The sequence below is a fragment of the Leptonychotes weddellii genome, chromosome 5 (assembly GCF_054177405.1).
Source record: "Leptonychotes weddellii isolate Sample4059 chromosome 5, ASM5417740v2, whole genome shotgun sequence".
NCBI classification, from domain to species: Eukaryota; Metazoa; Chordata; class Mammalia; order Carnivora; family Phocidae; genus Leptonychotes; species Leptonychotes weddellii.
Window position 1 is genome coordinate 104,036,086 of NC_138373.1, and position 13,177 is coordinate 104,049,262.

General features: G+C 51.1%; 1 protein-coding gene across 1 annotated transcript; it reads right to left on the bottom strand.

Annotated features, from left to right (window-relative positions):
- Positions 1-65: 65 nt before the first annotated feature.
- KRT84 (keratin 84) lies at positions 66-7,573 on the bottom strand. The gene is made up of 9 exons (XM_006745816.3): positions 7,037-7,573; positions 5,612-5,820; positions 4,970-5,030; positions 4,386-4,481; positions 3,321-3,485; positions 3,025-3,150; positions 2,688-2,908; positions 2,190-2,221; positions 66-760 (listed from the first exon to the last, which is right to left on the bottom strand). The coding sequence occupies exons 1-9, from the start codon at positions 7,571-7,573 to the stop codon at positions 417-419; spliced, it is 1,791 nt and encodes a 596-aa protein (XP_006745879.2). The 3' UTR covers positions 66-416.
- Positions 7,574-13,177: the final 5,604 nt, after the last annotated feature.

The window sequence follows — 13,177 nt, forward strand, 5'->3', positions numbered from 1 at the left end:
TCAGCTCTCCATTCTCCAAATTAATCCAAAGCTATGGATGGCAATAGTGCCCAAGCACCTTCTTTTTGGCTTTCGACTGTTCTTTTTCTCCCTAGTGCACTGATTTGTGTAACTGTAAGGAATGTGCCTTTCTTCAGGCTGTTCAACTGAATGGTGAAGAGTGATCCAAAGAGCGGAAATGTGGAGTCAGGGAGAAGCCAGTCTACTGGGGCTGCAGAGAGAGCATCTAGGTGATGAAAAAAAATCCCCCGAGGACAGGGGCCAGGCAGATCAATCCCTGGGGAGAGCAGAGTTGCCTTCCTGGCAGTTGGGGTAGCTGGAGCCCCCTCTGGCCTAAAGTCCAGACGCCTGTGGGACAGAAGCAGGTGACATCGAGATGGTTCTTCCGGGGTTGGTGGCTCACTGGCGCTGGCCTCTCAGTACTTGGTCCGATGGGAGGTGGTGGTGGACATGAAGCGGACGCTGGAGCTGCGGCTGCTTTGGCCCCCACTGCAGCTGCTGAAGCCCCCCTCGGTGGGCAGCAGGCAGGGGGTGCTGGGAGCGCAAGCCTCGCCCATGAGCACCGAGCTGCCTCGGGAGCCTGCGCTCAGCAGGTCCCTGCTGGCCTTGATGACCTGGGCCCCGCCCAGGCTGGAATCACAGGTGCCACTGGACCGGATGCCACTGCTGCCCGAGAAGGTGACTCCACTGTGGGAGAGGGTGGAGCTTGCGACCAGGGGCTCAGGCCCGCACACTATACCGCCCCGGGAGCTGCTTACGGCTGCGGGAGGGAGAGGAAACTGTCAGCGACACAGGCTGCCCACGCCTGGGGGCCAACCTCCATGCTGTCTGCTGGGAGCAGGGAAGGAGGGGACAGGATGGTGGCACCGGGGGAAGTGGTCCCTATTGCCTACCCAGACAACACCCACTTTTCCCTTCTTTTGCCTGGGTGACTCAAAGGCCGTGACTCCACTAAAGTTAAACATTCAGATTAAAATGGGAGAATTCAGCCAGTTCCCCAGGTCGCATATAGTCATAAGTTGACTGTCATTTATATATGGCTGAAGTCAGGTTGGGCGGTGAGCTGGATTATCCAGACAACTGGAGCAGTAGCTCCCATAAAGCCATGGGGCTTCTCTCTCCTGATTATATCATGCTCCTTGGGGGTTCCCACATTGTCCCTCCAACAGGAGTCCCTTGCCAGTTCTCTCTTGACCCACTGATGTCTCTGCTCTTTAGCCCTCTGGTATCCACTGGGCATACCTCCATATCCCAGGATGCCAATCCCACTAAAGCTTGCTTAGACCAGCCCTGTCTGTAGAGGGGCCCTCCTCTCCTTCCCTCTCTTTTTACTGGAATCCTTCGCATCATCTGTGACCTCCACTCAAGCTTGACCTCTTGCAGAAAGCCACTCCCTGCTACCTCCCCCTCTCTGAGGGCAGGTCATCTGAGGATGAGTAGCTTTGACTACCTGACCCACCCAATGTAGCACTCAGCTCCACCATACATCTGTGTAGATTTGTACTTTTGGATCAGAAATCTGGGTTTGAGTTCTGGCTGTGCCACTGACTAGCTTTGGGACTTCTGGTAAACCACATATTTTCTCTAAGTGAGCATAAAGGGGAGTGCTAATGCTATTCCTCTCCACAGGGCTTGAGGGACAGGTTGACAATGGATAGGGCTCATCTCAAGATGATTTTAATTCTAGAGAGCAGGGGCTGGGCTTGCCTTCTTTGTGCCTACCTTCCCCTGCCCTGCAGTGCCCACCATAATCCCCTGCATGCTTTGGGCACAAACAATATTTTGCCTGGTAGTAGCAGCAGGAAGACTTCTGCTCATCCTTGTCCCATCCCCTGCCATGGGTGTGGGGGCGACTCCTTGGCACAGGTCTTTTCATTCCTTCTCTGGTCTTTGTCCCTGAAGGACAAGACCACTCAAAGGAAAAAGGCTGACTTTCTTCTGGAACCCTTTCCCCCCTATTTGGCCCTGCAAACTTTTGTGATTGCTTTCTCTAGGGAATGAAGGCTCTGGGGAGATCTCAGACCTCAGCTAAGGGATGCTCCTAGTCCAGGGGCTAGATGGTCCTCGCTCTCCTGACTTTCATGGCCAGCCCAGCATGGGCTCCTAATCCCAACATGAGCCTGAGTTTGAAGGAAATTTGCAGAGCTGCAGGAGAGGAATATGAAGAGGAAAAAACTTAAGTTTCTTACATATGTTTACTGGTCCAACACCTTCGCAGATCCTGGGGAGAGAAAGAAATAAGTGAGTTCACAAGCAGTGTTGGTCCCTGAAAAGCTGCTTGCTATCAGAAAGGCTTTCTTGGCAGAGTGGACCGGTGGTTCTTACCCTTAGCTTACAAGCATCCCGGGAGCTTTGAAAAAACACATGTTCCTAGACTCTGCTCCAAAACGATTGAATCAAAATATTTGAGGAAATGTGGTTTTATTATTATTTTTAAACAGATAACCAATATGCAAAACATCCTATGATTCTGGTGCAGACTGTCTAGAAACTTGCGTTTTGGAGGCAAAAAGCTGGAACCATCTTCTAATTCCCTGGCAAGGGCAACCTGACTAATATTTGCAGAGAAGATACTGCTACCTTTAAAGATCACTCAAACTGGCAATTCTTCACCTGGTTCCCTCTCCCATTTAGTCATTCTAGATGCCTAAGTCTGACCTCCCTCCAGCTGCACTGAGAGCTCTCACCGGATCTCCTCGCCCTCCAGCAGGCGCCTATAGGTGGCGATCTCAATGTCCAGGGCCAGCTTGACGTTCATCAGCTCCTGGTACTCGCACAGCTGCCGGGCCATGTCCTGCTTGGCCTGCCGCAGGGCGCCCTCCAGATCCGCCAGCTTGCACTTGGCATCGTTGAGGGCTGCCTCGCCCTGTTGCTCTGCCTCGGCCACTGCAGCCTCCATCTTAGCTCGCTGCAGGAAGGGGGCATGCAGGTGGGCTTTGGCAGGGACTAGGGGATCCCCGGGTGGGGTTAGAAACACAGCTCCCCTTCCTCCCTCTGGGGCTTTCTCTCCTCTCCTTTGCCCACCTGAGCCTTGGCATGCTCAATCTCTGCCTTCAGTCTCTGGATCAGGCGGGTCAGCTCATTGATCTCATCCCGTGTGTTGCGCAGGTTGTCACAGTGTTGGCCAGCTGTCACCTGCATCTCCTCGTACTGTGCAGGGAGAGGGGGATGTTATGAGGGTCCAAAGTTTGAGTGCAGACCACAGCCCCAACTGAGTTGGGAAGCCTTCGACTTCCACTGGGCCCACTCTGTCGTACATGAGTCTTACTCTAGCTAGGGCTGCCTACACCCCTTCCTCAGCCCCCCACTCCCCTTCCCACCTTGGTCTGGTACCAGGCCTCAGCATCAGCCCGACTGCGCCTGGCGACCTCTTCATACTGGGCCTTGATTTCGTTGATGATTCCATCAATGTTCAGGTCCCGGCTGTTGTCCATCTTCACGATGACCGATGTCTCTGAGATGTGTGACTGCAGCAACTGGATTTCCTGTGTTGGAGGATGAGCAAGACAGTTGGGCTCAGAGTCCCATCAGGGGCCAGGACTCTGCCATAGGGGCCCCAGGAGTGGCTTCAGGAGCAGAGAGCATTGCTCATTTGTTCAGAGCAAAGTGATGGAGCTGACCATCCAAACGGGAGGACAAAGAAAAAGACATGAACAGAGAACTATTTCAGTTTGAAATGTTATATACTCGAAGACACCTCTTTAACTCCTTATTCACCTAGGTGAATACATGGGGCCTAGGAACTTGGCAGAGGAGAGTGAGAGCCATGCTAGTGTTGAAACTTTTCTTTGGCTTGTCCACAAAGTGACTGTGCTGGTCATGGATCATCGAGAGTTGATAATATTCTAGAACATGGTGGTCTAGGAATTCTTGTATCTCAAGTCCTTAATAGAACCAGGGGCTTGGAACTGGCCTGTAAGGGCTCCAGAGGGAGCTTTCTGATGCCTTTCTGCTCAGAGCCGGACATTAGCTCTGGCTGATTCTGTACCAGACCAAACAGACCACTTACCAAGCAAAAGATAACTAGTTCATTTAGCCAATTAGGTCAAACACAGTTTTTCTTACATCTACTAGCAAATCAGTTTTTCAGAGTCTTCTGATTGGTAGAGAGGAAGGGATGCTCTTAGACCCCAGTCTTTGGGTTGGCCAACGAGGAGTTGGAGCGTAGATCTAAGGAGTTTATTCATAGACCTGCTGAGAAGCCTGCTTGCTTACCTTCTTTTCTCCACTTGTAGATAAATTGACATTTAGAGGATAATAGATTGGAACAGGAGGAAGATGTACGATACTAAATGTTAGAAATTATGCCAGTCCAGACAAAGCCCCCCAGGAGTCCAGGCTAAGCACAGATCTCTTTGTTTGGCTCAGAGGGGATGAATGCTTACCGCCATATATAGGGTTTTCAGAAAGTCAATTTCCTGAGTTAGGGTATCTGCATTGGCTTCTAGATCAGACTTATTTAAGAAAGCTGTATCCACATCCTGCATAAAAGAGAGAAGGAGAAAATGGTCATCACTTGTGTACTGTTTAAACTTGGCAGAGTCTGGAGATGGGTGGGAAGATCAGGCCAATCCCCACAGGGCCAGGCCAGGCTTTGGGATAGGTGGGAGAGCCCTTGGAATGCAGTTTAGTGACTGTTGTTCTTCTCCCTACTACCTGGGGGCTGCTGGACATTTTTGAATGCATATTTATAGGCAAGGAGCATATGGATAATCTAAGACTCTTAAAAGGCCATCTCTTCAGACCTCTGCTCTTGTGAAGACCCAATCCTAAATAATCTGAGGCCAAATCAGAACTCCAAAGGGGACCTGTTATGACCTTAGAGGTTCCACTCTGTGTGAGTGGCCCCAGACTCCACGGGGCTGCCTGGGCCGTTTCAGGTGGGGTACGGGGGGTGGGGCAGGTTTTGTCTTGGGAATATTTTCTTGTCTGGAGGAGAAGCTTGCTTGGACCTGTTGCTCTCCCTTACCTTCTTCAGAGCCACAAACTCATTCTCAGCATTGGCCCGGAATCCCACCTCTTCTTCATACCTGGATGATAAGGATTGAGAGGGTGAGTTCTCATCTGAACTGACAGGCAATTACTCCCAACTCTCCAGTGAGCCCTAGGAGCACGAGTCCCTGTTGCCACCTACATATTCTCATCTACTTTGTCTCATCTTTAGGACCTTTTATGAGCCTGTGGCCCTCAGATTTTCCAAATCCCTTTTACCTTCTCAAATTAGATTTGGGGTCTGAAAATGTGGACCATTGCTATGCTCCTCTGCTAGAAAAGACTTGGAATCATTGCATTTGAACATAGAGAAAGTAGGACCCAACTCACTGCTGAACGTGAGCACTATTCTCAAAACCAGAGGGCTGTTTCTGGAGTCTACTGTCCATTCCCACAGACCAGACTAGGGACAAACCATGCCCAATTCCAAGACTCCTTTTTATTCAGGACCCACAGAGGGCCTCCTCCTCCTCCCTTACATATCGTTGCCCCTACTAGGGTGAGTATTGAAACCAGCATTCAACCCCGGTTTGTACAGCTGCTGTTATTTGAACATGGCAGCTGCTTTGGGAACCAAACACTGCCTGTCCTTGGTCTATGCAGTCTAGATGCCACTTACTTCTTTTTGAAACCCTCAAGGACATCCTGCATGTGGTTTCTCTCAGCCTCAAACCGGGCCCGGTCGCTGTTTGCTATGTCCAGGTGCCTCCGCAGGTTGGTGATATAATTCTCGAAGAGGGGCTCCAGGTTGCTCCTGGCACATTTCTGCTCTTGGAGGAAGTTCCACTTGGTCTCTAGGAGCTTATTCTGCTGTTCCAGGAACCGCACCTAAATCCACAGGGGCAAAGAAATGGCACCTGAAGAGCTTGATAGAGTCACCTACATGTCGACAAGTTCTTCAGGTGGCCAGAGATGACTCTCAGCCCCATGTTGACATTGTCCTCTTGTCTGTTGACTTTCATTCCGCCTCTAACTCAGTAGACACTGGAAGAGTACGTCTGTGACCCCCTCCTCATGCTCAGTCAGGCTCAGCTGCAAACAGAAGCTATTGAACCAAACCACTTCAGTACCATGTCCTCTCTACCCTCCAAGAAAAGTGCAAGCTGGTACACTGGAAGTTGGAAAATTTGATTCTACTTGAGCTGGGATTTGCCTATATCTAAAAACGGATTGGCCATCCCTCACAGGGAATGAGGAGCAGAGTAAAGTATATTGGGGTGGGATAAGGCATTAGGAGGTGGGAATTCTCAGGTCATAAGTCATATCCACCATCCCAGATGCTCCATCAGCTGAGAATTGTTGAGCTGGAGGAGAACTTGGATCATTTGCTCCGCCCCCTCATTTCAGAGATGAGGAACCTGAAGCTCACAGAGGTGAGCTTCCATTCTCAGATATAGAGGACTCCCGCTCCATGGAGACATGGTTTGTGGGATGTCAGTTCCACATCACTGTTTCTCTCATCAGTCTGAAGATCATGACTTCCCATGGTGGTTTCCTACAATTTCCCTCAATCTAGACAACTCAGCTGAATCTGGGTACCCCACATGAGGAGTATACATTCTTTCTTTTGTGCAAGAATTACTCAGTTCCATTCTCTACTTTCTTGAGCCTGAGCAGATGTGGCTACCCAGCCTCAGAGACTATGACAATCTCAAAAAGAACATGAAGATCTCAAAGGTTAAAACCCTTTAAACAGGTAGCCAACATCTGCCCAAAGTCCTAATGTTTCTAGCCTGTTTGGGAGATATTTCTAAGTGACTAGGTGCTAGGTCTTAGTTTGTCCAGATGCCCTCAGATTTGGCTGGGTGTTCCTCTTTCCTCCAGAAGACAAAACCACTGTCTTAGTATATCCCACCATGCAGCATTTCCTCAGGTTTGTCCTTGTTTTGCAACAGAATGACCCAGAAATTGTATTGCAGTGCCTGAAAGATGTGGGTCAAGGCTGATGCCTCAGGCCTGGGTTCTTTCTTCTTAAGGGAGAGGACACCCCAGTGCATTTTAGCTCTTACCATCCCAGACCCCGAGATTGAGCTGTCATAGGTACCTTGTCAATGAAGGAGGCAAATTTGTTGTTGAGGGTCTTGATTTGCTCCTTCTCATCCTTCTTCACCCTCTGGGTATTGGGATCAATCTCCAGGTTGAGGGGGGTCAGCAGGCTCTGGTTAACAGTCACTGCTGTGATAGATGGGGCTGCTGGAACTCCAGCTCCTCCAACTCTGTATCCAAAGCCATAGCCAAGGCCACTGCCAGCTCCAAATCCCAGACCAACACAACTTCTGGCCCCAAAGCCCAGACCAGCACCGCTCCCATCACCAAAGCCAAAGGCCATCCCCCTGCCAGCACCAAAGCCAACTCCACAGCGGATGGGACGAGGGCCTACAGCTGCTCTCCTGGGTGAGCACGATCCAAAAGTGATGACGCTCCGACTACCAAAGCTGCCAAGGCCCCCAAAGCTGGGCCCACTCCTGCAGGAGACAGAGCTGGCCCGGAAACGGTTCAGGTTCTTGGGGTTCACTGCAGAGCAAGAGCTGAAGTTGCCCATGTGGCACCCAGAGCTGACTCGGTAGGAACGGCAAGACATGATGGCTTCCTGGGTGAGGACAGAGTGGGGATTGCAGAGTGGGGCGAACTGGAGCTGGGAGTCCCTCTGAGGCTAGTGGATCCCTTTCCCCCTTTTATGTGTCTGGGGATCTGAGGATTGGCCCCATAAAAACGCAAAAAAATCCATTTGGATGCATTTATGAGCTTGGGTAGTTAGCAGAAACTCTTCATGCCTGTAACCTTGTTAATAATGAGCTAATCTCAGACACACCTATTCTCCTCAGGATCAGGGCTATAACATCAAATCTATAAACATTAAAAACACATAAACATTATGGTCCAATTTTTTTCCCACAAGTCCACCACAATTGCCATTATGGGGACATAAATTTGCTTTGGTCATAAATCCAATAGACTTTTTCACTGCAAGTGTGTGGCTAACCACCAGAAAGTTAGGATGGTAACACCTCCAGCAAGAGGCTCAAAAGAGGTGCATCCATACAGATATAACCCCCTAAATAGGTGGGGGTGTAAGGGGGTATGCAGAAGAGACAGGGTCTGCACAGCTCTGAGTAAGAAATAATGTGGTGAGAATATGGTTTGTTGCATCTCTGTAGATGGATTAAGTAGTCCAAAACCCTTTTGTACTGTCTTATCAGTCTTCCATGCTCTGGTTTGGCTGCTTACATAAGAGTTGAATCTTCGGTAAAGCTCATTTGGGTTAGTATAGAAGCATGTCTGATTTGAGACACTCAGAAGAGATTAATTCATGAATTCATTACTTCTTTCCACAATTATCAGTTGCCTACTCCGTCTCAGACAGTGTGCTTGGTGCTGATGGTACAGAGATAAAAGACAGTCTCTATGCTGGGGGAAGATTTATCTTATCCACTGGTCAATATTTTTGTGGCGTAATTTGAGGCCAAAGCATGCCAATGGTTTGATCATGTACCTGTGTGGAAAGTTAACCACATGATTTTGAACCCCTAAAACACACATTAGGGCTGATCTATAGGCTTGTGTGCAGGTTTCCTGTGTTACTGATGAATCTTTGGTTAGGATAGAGAGACACAAAGCAATGAGCATCTGGTCTATGGTTATACCACCTGAATGCATCTATCTTGGAAGCTAAGCAGGGTTGGGCCTGGTTAGTACTTGGATGGGAGACAAAGCAATAAGCATCTGGATAGAGAAGGAAAAGTTCTAAGCAACTGGATATTATCATTGTTACCAATATTGCAGATATTTCAGGACCCAGAGACAAGTGTTTTCTATTCTAGCATGTGACATGGTTCATCCTATTTGTCCCATGCCTGGTGGAACTTGTACTTGACTGGCTGCTTGGGATCCTGTGGGATGCTTGGAAGGGGGTGTGTGCTTTTGACCTGAGCTATCCAGCTCGGGTTTTTACTATTTTCTTCCTTTCCAATCTCTACAGCATTTATTTTCTTTTGTCTTATGCATTAGCTAGGACTTCCAGGATGATGTTAAAAACAGTGGTGAGAGAGGACTTCTTGGCCTTATTTTTTAATTTTAGTGGGAAAACTTCAAGTTTCTCACCATTAAGTAGGATGTTAGTTGTAGGTTCTTTGTTGATGTTCGTTATCAAACTAAGAATGTTCCTAGTTTACTACTATTTTCCATAGACCCAGTTATCAAATGTATGACTAAAGAGAAAAGCAGGAAAGTAATAATGAGAGAATCCTTCTTGGGAAGATCGCTGGTGATCTCCACGTTGCTAACTGCGGTGGTCTGTCCTCAGCCCTCACTTAGCTTCTCAGCAGTATTTGACATAGTCAATCATTCCCCTTTCCTTGAAACGCTTTCTTCTTTTGGTTTCCAGACGCCATGCTCTCCTGATTTTCCTGCCATATTACTGGCAGCTTCTTTTCAGTTTTCTTAGCCAGTTTCTCCTCATATCCCCAACTTCTACACACTGCAGCATCCTTGGGCCCAGTCTTTGTACCTGTTCACATCTTTACCTACACTCATTCCCTTGGTGACATCATACAGTCTCATGTCTTTAAATACCATCTATCCACACTGATGACTGTCAAGGCATATCGCTCTGGTGAACATCTGTTCTCCACACGTATATTTCATTTTTTAATTTCTTATTTATTTATTTATTTTAAATAAAGATTTTATTTATTTGACAGAGACAGACACAGCGAGAGAGGGAACACAAGCAGGAGGAGTGGGAGAGGGAGAAGCAGGCTTCCCGCGGAGCAGGGAGCCCGATGTGGGGCTCGATCCCAGGACCCCGGGATCATGACCTGAGCTGAAGGCAGACGCTTAAAGACTGAGCCACCCAGGTGCCCCTCCCCTCAGTCTTTTCTTAACAGCGCAAAGTGATCCTTTAACAACATGTTAGATCATGTCATTTCTAGGCTCTTATGGTTTCCCATCCCACTCAGAGTAAATGGCATACAGGACCCTGCACAGTCTGCTCTCTGTGCACTGACCTCATTTCCCCCTATCCATCCTAACAGGCTCCAGCCACCCTGACCTCCTGATTGTCTGTCAAACAGGCAGGAAAAGTCCTGCCTCAGACAATTATCCACCTGCTCTTTTCTCTGCCGGAAACTCCTTTTCCTCAGATAGCTGTATGGCCGGGTCTCTCAACTCTCCTAGGTCTTTGCTCATAGGTCACCCCCTATTTAAAGCTCCCTCCCCCATGTCCTCTCTATCCCTCCTCCCCTAGTAGTTGTCACCATCAGAGGTCCTCTCCTGCCTGGATTTGCTTGCTTATCTTCTATCTTCCCTAGCTGGGCTATAAGCTCCAGGAGGCAGACACTTGGTGCGTTTTGTTCTCTGTGCCTCCAGTGCTTGGTGGAGTGGGGCATGTGGAGGGAATGCTACTTAGTTCTGTAGAATGCATGAATACACCCCAAAGATTCAAAGCAGGAGGAAAAGGGGGGAGAAAGGAGCAGGAAGTGAAAAGAAGAGGAATTCGAGCGTTTGGTTTTGGAGATGCGTCAGGAAGAGGAGATTCCAGGATCCAAAACTCAAGTGCTCACCAGGGAGCCAGCGCAGTTTACCCTCCAGCTCTGGCCTCTTGCACTGTGAGTCTGGCTGCTTGGAGGAAAGGGCCAGGCAAGGGGATCCAGGAGATTGGGAAGGCGGCTGGCGGACCCTTAGGGAGGTGAAAGGGGGAGGAGAGGCATTGAGAACACCAACGAGGGTGCCAGGTGAACAACAGAGACTTGACATTACCCTTGGAGTCAGACAGACCTGGGTTCTGTCCCAGTTTTGCCACCTGCCAGCAGAGTGACCTTAGACGGTGGTGCACCAGGGGCAGAGTGGGGGCAGGGCTCTGCTCCGGGTGCTTGTCTGTTGAGAACTTAAAAACGATAATATGACCAGCTGAAAGTCAGTCTGCTTTTTATTATCACTATGCACCGGCCATTCTGAACAGTGGGAGACAGCAAGCACGCCCCCTCCGTGAGTTACCGGTCACCTGGGGACGTCCCCTAACCTGTCTAAGCCTCAGTTTCCTTATCTGCAAGATGGACTGACACTGCCTTCTCCTTCACGGTATCGTAGGGATAAGTGTGAACGTGTCTGGGGCGACGCTGTGGCAGGTGGTGTGGCTATGGCCATCCATTCCCCCCTTGCTCTGCTCCCTCCCTCCCTCCTGCCCTCCCTGCCTCCCTCCCTCCCTCTCTCTGCCCCACCCTTCTCTTTTGCACAAGCCTCCCTTCCCTTCTAGGTGGGCACCCTGCTCCTGTTCAGCACCCACCTCCTCCCACGCCCCAGCCGTGCTTTCATCACCCACTGCCGCTCTGGGACTGTCCTGAGTCCCTGCTTCCCGCGGGCCTGACTGACCAGGCGGGGCAGGTGGGACCAGTCAAGCATAACTCCTGTTCTGGGATGAACTCTCACCATCAGCAGTTTCTAGTTCTGAGGCATCATTTTGCCTGACGATGCATAACACAACCCTCAGCCAGTTTTCCTGGGGGTGGCCCGTACGGAGCGGGGAGGGGTTGCCCTGGAAACCCTGGGCTGGCTGGAGCTTTTGCTGCCCTGACAGTTTCTTCTTCCTGCAGTGGGTCAGGCTGGATGGAAGCCGGACCTCTGGGGGCTGGGCTCCCCGAGATGCTATCTGTGCAGTGCGGGAAGGCAGAACTGCTGACGGGGAAGGGTGGGGAGAGGCCCCGTCCTGGCTGGCTAAGCAGGGTCTGGGAACCCTGGGCACACCCAGGCTGTGTGTATGTGTGTGTGTGTGTGCGCGCGTGTGTGTGGGAGGGGAGGAGCGAGACAGGGAAATCCCAGGTGCTGAGAGGCTTTGCTAAAAGCCGCCTTCTTCACAGTGTTTCCGTTTTGCCTGGAGACAAGTTTGTGCTGGAAAGAGACACTCACTGGGAGGTGTTCGTGCTGAGACCTGCCTCTGTGGGAAGGGAAGCCCAGCAGAAGGAGGGGGACAGTGGGGAGAGGCTGAGCCCACCCCTGCCTAGGCCCTTCACCCCTCTGCCCCCTCGGACTAAGGACTCTTAGATGGAAGCTAAACACCTCCCCAGGAGGGATAAAGCATCCCCTCTTGTTCGGGGATCCCCACTCTTCCAGGCAGGATGAGTGTTTTTCAGGTGTAATGTAGGTTCCTCACCTGGCCCACGCAGCTATCACCTGCCCGGAGTGAAAATGATGCTCCTCGAAGGTGCACAGTTCAGGTTGCTTCCACTCCCCTCCTGATGTGTGCCTGGCGTTGTGTTAAGATGCTGGCATGGCTGGGGCCCAGCTATCTCCCTTCCATCAGACATGGTGATCCTGTTCCCCTTCCTCTGGTCACAGTTCTGCTTCTGAAGCCAGTGCCCCCAGTCCAAGCCCGGGCTGGAGAGTGGCAGTGGCGGGTGCCCCTGGGGCCACCGAGGGGGCTGGGATGAGGAAGGGGTCCTGGCAAGACAAGGGCCTCTGAGAGGCAGAGGCAGAGGGCCCCTGAGAGAGGGGGGAGTGGGGCCAGGAAGGGCCCTGTAGGGAGAAGAGAGGCCCCAGGTGAGAAGAGGGGCAAGGAAATGGGAGATACTCTGGGGAGACAGAGAAACAAGGAGCTCCATTCTGGGTGCTTCCATCCTCCCCGGGCCCCTTGGGGCTGTTCCCCTCCTGTCCTCACAGGGGTGCCCTGGAGGGGGCCAGGATTTGGACTCCTGAGGCCCAGTGGAATGCAGTGAAGCTCTGACTTCCCTGCTGGGGGCAGGGGGCCCAGGCCGATCCTCTCTGGATCTAAGCACCCTGCACAGGCCTGGCCCCCTCAGCAGCTCAGGAAAGGTTTGCCTAGGTGAATGGAATGTGCCACTGGGCCACCACTAGGAGGCACTTTTGTCCCATCTGCCTTGAGTCAGCTCCCAGTCCGGAGGAAGGGAGAATGGGGGCGCTGCTGCACAGCACTGAAGCCCCCCGCCACGGCCGGACGTTCCAGAGGGGGCTCACCCAGGCCCCCGAGCTCACGTCCAGGACTAAGCTTGGGTAGTGGACTGTTCAGCCAGCCTCCTCTCTCCCTGGGCCTGTGCACTCTGAATAGGAAGTCCTGAAGGGATGGTCTCCGTGCCTGAGCCCACCTCCCGGTGAGGGTGGGCAATCTCCCCTCCATCTCCTCCTTTAATCCAGTGGCATGTTTCCTGGATCTCGGTAGCCATCTGTGGGCTAG

What these genes read in the sequence shown, in the direction of transcription:
- KRT84 (XM_006745816.3), bottom strand. Translation starts at nt 7,573, where the DNA reads ATGTCTTGCCGTTCCTACCGAGTCAGCTCTGGGTGCCACATGGGCAAC. An exon ending in AGTTTGTGGCTCTGAAGAAG is followed by an intron (nt 4,482 to 4,969) that starts GTAAGGGAGAGC and finishes TCTTTTATGCAG; the next exon opens with GATGTGGATACAGCTTTCTT. An exon ending in TTGAGCATGCCAAGGCTCAG is followed by an intron (nt 2,909 to 3,024) that starts GTGGGCAAAGGA and finishes CCCTTCCTGCAG; the next exon opens with CGAGCTAAGATGGAGGCTGC.